Consider the following 11,213-nt stretch of genomic DNA (forward strand, 5'->3'; position numbering starts at 1 on the left):
TCGGAAAAACATCATTTAAAAGTTCAAGTGGCTTTTCGAATAGTGATCGTGGTTCCTATAAAGCACCACGACGCCCACACAGCTGCTGGAAATTCATGCCGTTTCCACTTCAGATGGGTAACTAATTTCCCGGTGAGTTTTTTCTTTGGTAGGGTAAAATGCATAGAAACAATAGTACAACGGACATTGGACTGTTTTCAGTGGTCAGGTGCAACAGGAAATGGTGATTGTTGTTAGTTCTTAGGGTGACGACATGTAAAGACTCATTTTCTGTAACCACTGAAGCCTTAAAGCACGATGCACCCAGCAAGCTAGCTGTTAGCTCGTTAGTATTTGGGGTTACTGAAGACCCTTTATCCATGAACATAATCTCACTCAAGGCAGTGAGACATATTCTCACTCAAAAAGTGAAACTTGTGTACTCGCATAACAGAGAAACTTACATTTCAAAGTTAGTTGCTTTGTCAACACAGTTGTTTCATTATAGTTTAACACTAAGCCTTATCACCCGAATGGCTGAAGCGTCACCGTGATGCAACGACCTCACCTCCTGCGTTGTCCCACAGAGTATCATCTGTCCGTGTGTGTGTGTGTGTGTCCGTGTGTGTGTTTCCTTTGTCACAAACAGGGAACCCGGCCCAGCCCACATCGCTCCACTACATGAGTCCATACCAGCTGAATGCCTACGCAATGGCCCTGAAGGCGGTCGGAGAAATCATCCAGGATTACGACAGCGATAAGATGTTTCCAGCACTGGGCTTCGGAGCCAAGCTGCCACCCGATGGACGGGTCTCACACGAGTTTGCCTTGGTACGAAGTAGAGGGGCTGTGGAGATGTTGCCTGTTCTGGGTTTTTAAACGCCCCGTCTGGTTTATAAACATGATGAAAATGTGACATTACATCCCTGAAGATACTTCCTATGCAACAACAAGGCTTTTACAACAGGTCATTTTAAGTATCAGCTGTATCAGGTTTTAATGTCATGCAGCAGAATTGAACAACAATTTACACAAACTCTTCAAATGCTAATATCATAAAAACACAACACCGGAGTCCCTACCAACAAAAGCGTCACTGACTCTCTACTGCTGTTAGTTTAAGTAGCACACACGCATGAACAGAATAATATCCCTCACAGACCATCTGATATGCATATTCATATCAAGCATTTTTAGTTTCCATTGATTGTTGTGTTTTTATTGAGCTTTCTGCACATGGCAAAGTACATCAGATACAAGACAAAGCGTCTGAGGCAGAAAACAATAGATAAATAAGAAATATAACTACCAGACCTTGGACATGTTCTCACACAAACATAAATAAATCAAATGAAACAAATTATCATAAAAAAACATCAATATTAAAAAACATAAGTCGTATAAAATGAAATGAAGCACACTGTTTAGTAATAATAATCTAAAGAGGACCCGAGTTAAGGACCGTACAACACCCTCAGTGCACAACTTCCACTCTCCACATCTGAGGATGGGTATTTATTGCTGATTTCATGCCACAACATTGGAATATATAAATCCTCCTCAGGTCTGTTTGCTCCATCAGTTTCTCCTTGACGCGTCTGAAATGAATCATGCCGGTTGGTGATGGTTTCCTCTCCTCTCCCTCGTGTAGAACGGGAACCCTCAGAACCCGTACTGCACCGGCATCGACGGCGTGATGGAGGCGTACTACCAGAGTCTGAAGTCAGTGCAGCTGTACGGACCCACCAACTTCTCCCCCGTCATCAACCACGTGGCCAGGTGACGCAAAGTCACACTTCATATCCAGGAGTTAATAGAAATATTCTGACATACCCTTTTCCCAACTTACCTCATCAACATCTCCAGTAATTAGTTTGCGATGTTTATTATTTCACACTCTATCGCTGCTTCTAAAATGAAGTGAAATCAGTTAAGTATGCGTGAAAGTACACCGAGTACCTTTCACTTTGGGGTTGACGCTCCGCGTGCGTTCTCAGGTTTTCTGTAATCGTCTCAAGCAGCGAGTGTTGCCAGGTAGCGAGCGAGAGTTCGAGTGCGAGAGGAGCACTAAAGGCACAAGCAGAGAACCGACCTGACAGCTGATTGCATGTTTGTTTGTTTAAGTCTCTGCGGAGACGAGAATATAATGTATGCTGCGGCAAAGCCACGCCGACATGTGATCCAGACAAAGTTCTGAAATGAATAAAAAAAGAGAGATTGAGGAACTATTCATACCAGTGTGTAATTAAATATATGTGCTGAGGTGAAGCCTCTCATCAGGTTACTTAACATAGTGAAAAGATCATTTACTGAAATCTTAATTGCATAGTTACACATGAAGAGGCGCTCTGAAGGGAAATGCCGAAACAAGCAGTAATACAGAAGCAGGTTTTTAGTAAACTTGGAATTTCACCTGAAATACCCTTTCACTTGTTTTCCTGCTTTCCTCTTGCTCGCCTCCAGCGTGTTGTTTTTGCTTTGATTTTGATTTGCAAACAAATCACATCTTTGTTTCTGTTATTTGCAGAGAGCCTTCACTGCTGGCCTCAACACAATCATACAGTTATAGCTATTTTTTAATTTATTTGTGATGCACAAATACACTACAGGCGCGCCGCGCCCAGCTGTTAAACAGCTGATCGAGACAACGACTCCTCTGACGGTGATCTCCGGTAGAGAAGAGGCCTACGAGCGAGAGGGGGTTGTCTTCCTGTCTCAACTTACGCTGGAGCTTCATTTGTTTACACAAAACAAATAATAACCGATAGCTGTGGCTTCATAATGAGATGATTGGGTTTTTCAGCTGTAGAAGGCAGTGAAGGCACTGGCCCGCCTCTGGGTAATTGCATCAGACACTTGGCGTTCTCTCTTTTTAAAGTAACGGTTTGCTTTCTTGGGTTTTGGCTGTTCCCCCTGCTCGCACTCCTTCTGCTATGCTAACTTTCTCCTGTCTGAGAACAGACTCTCTGCAAAAACTATTCTTAATCGTCCCTTTTCTCCACATTCTGTTCACTTTTTATCTTTTCTTCTTCTTCTTGTGTTCGTTGCCCTTTTTCTACTGCATTCTCTGTCTCTGCCCCGCGTTTTTAGTTTCTTGTGGCTTTGTATTGTCTGTCACTAAAGCGCTGTCCCTGGTCCGTGTAAACAAGAGAACACAAAGCACACAAATATACAATGGAGCAAACCAGCTGCTGTTTCATTGCATACAGCAAATGAGAAAAATATGTTAATTTGACTGTAAACAGAAACACATTTTCCCAAACCCTTAGCCTAGACTACATCTCAGTCATTTTTTCTACAAGATTTAACTTCAAGATTATTCAAAGTTTGATAAGTACCAGACTAATCAGTGCAAACTCCACGAGCTCATTCTCCTGAAACCTCTTAAAGACTAGTTATAGATACATGTTGCATGTTCCTTGTTATGGTTATCCCACCTTAGTTTGTTTGAGAGACCCACTGCCTTTCCTTCTCTCTCTTCCCCTCTTCATCGTTGCCCTTTGTATCTGCTATGTTGTGATCACCTTCGCTGTGACACTTCAGTCATCAGCAGTGGGAAGGACACAAATATAGATCTAACCTCCCGGTGCAGAAAGCCGAAGCAACTGAAATAATCTCACTGTGTAAATATTAGCAACAGTCAGATCACGACTCAAATTTTAAGGGAAAGGTCAGGCTAAACATTGTAGCAGGGGTTGAAAAATTGTATTGAGCTGAGGATCCATATAATCGACTAAAAGAGACATTCACAGAGAGAAGTACACAACAAATTAAGATCCTCTAAGATCCAGAGTGGGAGGTAAGTGACATTCATTCAATGACAAAAATCTTTTTCAAAGGCTATGTGCTGCCTCATTCCCACTCAACTATTTAATTTGAGTACTTCAATTAAAGCCACACAGAAGGATGCTTAATCTGCTCAAGTAGTGAATCATCCTGGTAAACAAAAGGCACCAGGATGGCAACAGGAATAACTACAAAGATCGTTTCTGTGTGTTTGTGCACGTAGGTATGCGGCTTCAGTGAAGGATGGCTCCCAGTACTTTGTGCTCCTCATCATCACAGATGGCGTCATCTCAGACATGGCCCAGACCAAGGAGTCTATTGTCAACGTAAGTGCGCCCGCTGGAGCTGGAGCTGACACCTGACCCTGCACTCAGACACCCGAAACAAAAGGAAAAAGGATTCTCACTCCGCAGCCTCTTTGAGAGAAACGTCAGTTGCATCTATAGATTGCTTCGATGGGAATGATAATGGAAAGCTAAACTTGAAAGCAAGCTGAAGGGTTGCTGATCAGGAAGTCGGCAGCTTTGCAGAAGAAGGTCTAAACGGGGTTTGACACGAGTTTGTCTGCATGCTCCGCCTCGCATCACAAGGACTGTTGAGTCTTCATCATTTTGCATCTCATTCACGAGCAAAGAATTGTCTCGTGTCTGAAGTACCGTTCTCTCAAACCGTGCAACACAATGAACCTCACGAAAGATGGAAAGTAACCATTGAAAAGACAGATGACAGAAGTCTGAGCATTAAAAACAAAGCAGATGAATGAAGGAAGAGAAAGATGCTGTCATTAAGACAGCTGCCGGATAGTCTGTTTGTAAACTGTGTCTAATACACAAACCATGGCAGCTTGTTTGTGTGACATAACTGTCACATCTTTGATATAAATTGGATGTTTATTGATTTTGCTCTCCTCTGTTATTTTCTATTTTTATCAGCAAAGACATTTACAATAAATGCCGTAATTATGCCGCAGTGTCGTATTTCATGCGGATGCTACGAAATAAAACCGTGAAAATATGTATGCAAATAAGTACAACTGTCGTGGTGAGAACTTATTACATTTGGGCCAAAATGTGTCTCTCAAATCATCTTCATCATTACTTGTTTTGCTCCTGGGAGCAAAAATCTGCATTTGAATAAAGCTGGAAAACAGCTGTTCCTGTATTTTCCCAATTAGGCATTTCTCTGTCAGCTTATAGATGAATCGACTCTGGAATTACTACAGGGAGGAAAAAGACACACACTGTTGATCATGTAAATCTAGCAGTACAAGAGTCTCAGTGTTGCGTAAACACAAGAGGTCATTTAGAGGTTTTGTACTGACGCATATCTTTACTCGTGTTTTCAATCCTTTCCCTGCTGCGCCAACAGAAATATGATGTGACCGAGGAGCCTTTGCTCCTGTAGTTTTCCCCGGTGTCGGCTGCGCCGGCCTTACTTTTGACAGCATGTGATTCACCCTGCGTCCGTCCTCCCCGTCACTGTCACAGCATGCTCCAGAGGGAAGCCGTGCGATGTAGAAGGCAAACAAAGTGAACAGCGAATGGCAGCCGTTTCCATGGAGCCAGCGACCCATCTCGGGCCTTCGAAGGCAGAGAAGCGGCGCAGAGGTTGAGGAGGGGAAGTGTTGAGGAGAAAGGGAGGCCGAGCGAGGAGGAGGAGGCGGCTGAGACGAGGGGACGGTGCCAGACTTGAGGTTTCTGTGTAAAGAAAACCTTTTACCGAGGGCAGCGAAGTAGGGATGAGATTTTTTGATAAGATCATCTACTGCTCTGCTGCCGGAAGTCAACCGACTACTCAAAACACACACACACACACAGACACACACACACAGACACACACACACACACACCCTTTCTTCCTCATGCCCTCTCCATGACACTTACGTATGCCCACAGGTCCAGGCTCTGTTGTCGAGTCTTTAATATTGTGACGCAGCGCTACACACACACACACACACACTGTATGGACCACAGGTGTTAACGAGAACAACTTCATTTTTACTAACGACCCACAAAAGGGAGACCAACCGCTGGTTCTCGTCCTCAACTCACCACGTGCGGACGCTTGGCGCTTGGCGTCGCTTGGTTAGTTTGATGGAAAGGTCGTGGTTTGGGTGAATAAGTATGTTTGATACATAACTTATAATTGACATGATGTTCTACAGCTTGAAATGATGCACTTGGGCTCGAGAGCTTTGGTGACATCAACGGCGGTCAGTTACTCTGAGCGTCGAATATCTCAGGATTGATTTACATTGTTGCTGCGTCTCATACCGTCTCTATCAGACGTCAAACCACCGATGGCGACGTTGGTATTTGACGCCCTGGGGACGGGAACATGCCGGGTAGACGCGGCATTGTCACAATAGAAGACTGTGTAAATGTATAAAATATTCCTTGTTCCTCTCCTGCAGGCCTCCTGTCTGCCAATGTCAATCATCATCGTGGGGGTGGGGCCTGCAGAATTTGATGGTAAGTCAATAAGAACTTGCAAATAACATTAATGTGCAATTAAACTTATTTTTTCCACTCTGGGCGCCGGTGGGAAATGACCTCTGTTTCAGAGCTGCAGATGGACAGTTGTGAATGATGTGTGCGTTTGTGCTTCCTCCTCAGCCATGGTGGAGTTGGACGGTGATGAAATTAGAATCTCATCCAGAGGGAGATATGCTGAGCGGGACATTGTCCAGGTACACAATACCCTCTGTCTTTCAATCCCTTCCCCACGTCTGTTTCATTGTTCTCTGTAGAGTCCGATTGTGAAATCGCGTTTACAAATGAGCTCTGCCTCTTGGCCACCGAGATCCTCCGTCATCACTTTGTTTCTGATTTTCTCCCTTATGATTAATGGTAAATGTGATACTGATATTGAATCAAAATCAGGGCTGGATTAAACCAACCACATCGCTCCAGGGTAACTATTAGGTGCAGGGGTTCTCTCTCAGTTCATCTGTGCTGGAAGACTTCCCCCTCAGGTTTGCACCTTAATTAATTTAACTGAACACATTAATTAGAAGCGCAAAACTAAGATAATAAAAGGTCTTAAAGCTAGATCAATACAATGTCTTTTATCATGTCAATTTAGTGGCGCATAATCCCAAATAAATTTGCAAGCAGCCTGGAGCCCGAGGACAGATGCCCACTTTGCCTTGCTGGTAATCCAGCGTGGCGAGAAATAGCATCGCCATCACTTTAACTCAAATCATGCAAAAGTATTAAAACTCAAGAGTATTTACTTGTAGAGCGTAGAAGGATTCGTGTGCGAGGCTCGTCCCCGTGCACCGGACCCCAGATGGCAAGACGGACACACAAATGCCCCACACACACACACACACACTGAGGGATAAAGGCGTGCTCCCCAGCATCTGCGAAAGCGTCCGCCGTGACTCTCTGTATCGTTCTCAGTAAAGTGGATGAACAGAGGACCTTCGGTGTGAACCCGGGCCTGCGGGGCAGCGAGGGGTCGGCAGTCGCACAGAAGGGACTTTTACACCGAGCCGTGGAAACGTAGCCAGATCAGAGGGCAGCTCTGGTCTTCGGTCGGGATGTGAAACAGAGGGCTGCGACAGAGCGGAATGAATGCTGGGATCTAAACTAGGATTATCTATCGTCAGCCTGTCAATCATTTATATTCATCCCCTGGTTATCTTTATTTGTAATCCTCAGTAAGACAAAGACCAGTATTACTTTTCATTCCCTGGCAAAGAGATGCGATACAAACACTCGGAGTGAGCCGTCTGTTGGTTGCGACGCAGCGGAGTCACTTTTTTCTTCTCTCTGACCTTTAAACCGCCGTTGTCGCGCCTCACTCCCCCACGCCCTCACTCTGCCCACGTAGGCGAGGGAGGCGACTCGTTAGTTGGCTTTTTAACAAGCTGAAGTCCACGTGCGCATATGCAGAAAAGACCCGGAGATGGTGTAAAAACAATGTTTCAGCACTGGAACTTTACACCCGTTGTGCCTACAGGCTCTCATTATCAGCAGGCTAATTACCCCGAGTGGCACGGCGAGGGTTACAGTCGGCAGCGAGGGGTTGCAGCACAAATTGGCTTCTCATATGAACTTGTGATTGCAGGTGACAAACACTCCCCTATCCGTCCTCATTTAGTTCAGCATCTTTGCCCGCGTAAGAGCATAAAGCTGGTGGTTTGTGACACATGTGACTGAAATATGCCGACATTTATTCCATCACAGCCGGCGGATTTGCATTGCCAAGGAAGCGGCCGTCTCGAGATGTAAATAATGAGTCGCAACAGGTCGACCCCGACGGTTGAAGGAGTCAACAACACGTGTCATGTGGTTCCTGAGCAAAATCTATTCGTTAGTTAGTCTGGATGTGAACACCGTGGCAGTGTCTGTTTTCGAGGTGAAGTGGCGCTCTTCCAATGGACGGTAGGCTGCTCTTTGCTCATGAAAACTCCATGAGATTAAAGTGCACAGTCCCAACACGGATAGATTATTGTGAACGCACATCCCCGCATATCTAATGCAGCTGATTCCCGTTATTACAACTTGGGTCTCACTTTTATAGTTTTGGCCAAACCCTATATCATTATATGATGATAAAACTCCAACTGCTGAGATCTATAAAACAAACTATTTTACTTCTCAGAGCGAAAACAACCAATTTCCTTCCCACACACTCACGTAGCAGCGATCTGTGCGCAATCAAGCAGCCACAGTCGATCTGGTCAAAACAGTTTACATCCTGAATCCGTACGAGATGTTTGAACTAAATCCACAGCTATGAAAGGAAAACCCAAGTTGTCATAAAATTGACTTTGTCATGTGGTATTTGTAGGAAGGCACTAATCTGTTCTGGGGCTCCGGGTAGTTTTGACAAAACTGACTAACGCCGACACAGGTCAGCTCATTTCGGCCGATGTTGAACCACGAGAAGCTTTGTGTCTCATAACTCTGTTAGCAGCCGTCCTCATGCCTTACGGGCATGTGAGTAGCACCACTAATATTAGTTAGATTCCCAATGTGTCACTGACAAGTTCTTATCTTTGCTGTTGTGGAAAAGTAGCGGTGAATAATTAAACCTGCATATTTCCTGCGTACCATCGGCTCCCCTTAATCCCAGACATTTGATGGAGCTAACTAGGTCTTGGCGCGTGGCTGCTGGCTCCGCGCCCGTCTCCTCTCTCCCGTCTTAAAAGATTGAAGCTGTTCACTTTCACACACCAGCAGCCCCAAACGGCTCCGGCGAGCTTCAATGCCTAATATTCTCAGTAAAAACATCATATCAGTAATTTGCACATTCTTTGTATCCACAGTTGCTGCTCATCTCAGTGACCTTAGGGGATCAGATTGCTCTCCAAGTGCTGCGGAAAGTTTTGACAGAAAATAGGGCGAATCTGCAGCGTCTTAATGAGCAGAGGCTCCCTCCTCTGGAGCAGCAGTCTTGCCGTTCACAAGAGCTCCTTCCACTTAAAAACAGTGAACAAAGCCGCGTGAAACAAAGGGGATAAATTATGTTACATCATTTTAATTCTTCTTTTTTTCCCCCCTATTATTTTCCTCCACGCTTTCTGTGCTCCCGAACATCTCGTACTCATTCCTCTGCTCTTCATTTTCCTCTTCTGATATCAGTTCTTTGTCTAATTCGCTCCATCTGCTCGTTCAACTCTCCCACCGCCGATCGACCACCCTCTAAGCCCCGCCCCCTCTTAGCTATCGTTGCTACGCCGCTTCTCCGTTCTCTCAACAATATGTGACGGGGCTTCTGTTTCCGAACAGACGTGGACAAAAACAACTCACTTCGTTCCTCTCTCAGTTTGTCCCATTCAGGGACTACATCGACCGGACGGGGAACCACATCCTGAGCATGGCCCGGCTCGCCAAAGACGTCTTGGCCGAGATCCCCGACCAGTTCCTCTCCTACATGAGGACCCGCGGGATCAAGCCGGCGCCGGCGCCGCCTCCCTACACGCCGCCGCCCTACACGCCGCCAGGGCCACGCCTGCAGACCCAGATATGAGGAGGAGAGTGGGAAAAGGAGGCGGGGAAAAAAAAAAAAAAAGGTTTCTCGGAGTCAGGGGTCAACTGAACTTTTACGCGCAAAAGTACTTCCATTTCCCTAAAGCCGCTCTCCATGCCTTGTCGTCGTGGATCACGGTGGTCTTTCTCGTGTTCAGGAAGCTGCATGTCGTGCCAGGAGAGTGTCGCTTTTGAGGCCAGGAAAAGCCAATGAGAGTCTGTTTACTTCCACTGTCAAGCATTCCTGTCACTGGCTGGAAATTCTTTACTTTTCATTTTGTTTTGTTTTTTCTTCTCGCCTGGGGAAACCTGGACGGACCCCGGAGAGAGTTCAGAGAGTCTGAATTCAACCTGGGCGGTGACGGAGGACCGGGAAAAGGGAAATGAAGCAAATGAAGCAAATGAAGGACACAGCTTTGGAAACATTGGGAAGAGAATGTCTCCAGACAAACAAAGAAATCACTTCATCTTTAATGAACTTTCTCTGTAAATATCTGGACATATGTCACTTATTCTCTCTCTCGCTCTCTTTCTTTCACTCTCTCTCTCCCCCCAACTTACTCATTGTTTACAGTAAACACTAACATGGATTTTTAATGTTGATACTTTTATATACACATTGTTTCAATATGAAGCTCTTCCTCTCTCTCTCTCTCTCTCTCTCTCTCTCTCTCTCTCTCTCTCTCTCTCTCTCTCTCTCTCTCTCTCCTCTCTCTCTCCCTCTCTCTCTCCCTCTCTCTCTCTCTCTCTCTCTCTCTCGGCGTGTCAGGTAGCAGCAGTGCAGGTCCTGGTAGCCCTTCTGTACTGTACCGTGCCGTACCGTATTCTGGTGTTTGTATTAACCTTTTGCATGAGTGTAGCCTCAGTCAAGTGCATGCATATAGTGGCCCTGCACTACCTCTTCTATCCATCAGTGTGTGTGTGCGTGTGTGTCTGTCTGTCTGTCTGTGGGGGGTGAGTGTGTGTCTGTCTGCCCTTATCTCCATTTGTCACTTCACCCTCTGTCTGCACTGCTCTGAGGTCTCTCTCTCTCTCTCTTTTCTTTTACTTGCTGTGTTTCCATTCGACATTTTTAGTTTTCATAGACGAGCTGAGAAGAAACCGCCTGACATGCCCGAATGAATATTTGGGCATTTTGAAATGTAAAATATCTCGTCTGACCTTCTCCCCGGGGGATGTTGCCCCCTTACATCAGGTGTCCATCATCCTCAGGATGCGTGTTACTATGAAGGCAATGTTATTTTTAAGCCACGCGAGACTGAAATATCGCAACAGTTATTGCTACAGATTGTCACGAAATGTGGTAAAACATTCATGTTCCCCTCAGGCGGCGGCTCAGGGGTCAACCTCACAGAGCCGCTGGCACGGCTGGAGACTTTGAGGCCCAATCCCAACGTCCTCGCTCAGAGACTCGGGGACTTTGAGGCGCATTCCCGCAAAGTCCGCGAGGGTTTACGGCCGTCCCGC

The 11,213-nt window shown here is 45.7% G+C and overlaps 1 protein-coding gene across 1 annotated transcript in view; it reads left to right on the forward strand.

Annotated features, from left to right (window-relative positions):
- LOC137791355 (copine-8) overlaps nt 1-10,416 on the forward strand; it is a 68,259-nt gene extending 57,843 nt beyond the window's left edge. Inside the window, exons 15-20 of the mRNA XM_068586231.1 lie at nt 629-810; nt 1,631-1,758; nt 3,989-4,091; nt 6,179-6,236; nt 6,381-6,454; nt 9,544-10,416. Of these exons, the coding sequence (XP_068442332.1) occupies nt 629-810; nt 1,631-1,758; nt 3,989-4,091; nt 6,179-6,236; nt 6,381-6,454; nt 9,544-9,747 (749 nt within the window). The 3' untranslated portion in view covers nt 9,748-10,416. The remainder of the gene's footprint in view (nt 1-628; nt 811-1,630; nt 1,759-3,988; nt 4,092-6,178; nt 6,237-6,380; nt 6,455-9,543) is intronic.
- The last annotated feature ends 797 nt before the right edge of the window (nt 10,417-11,213 follow it).

The sequence above is a fragment of the Clinocottus analis genome, unplaced genomic scaffold (assembly GCF_023055335.1).
Source record: "Clinocottus analis isolate CAN_PGR_092001 unplaced genomic scaffold, fCliAna1.0.p SCAF_20, whole genome shotgun sequence".
Lineage (NCBI taxonomy): Eukaryota > Metazoa > Chordata > Actinopteri > Perciformes > Cottidae > Clinocottus > Clinocottus analis.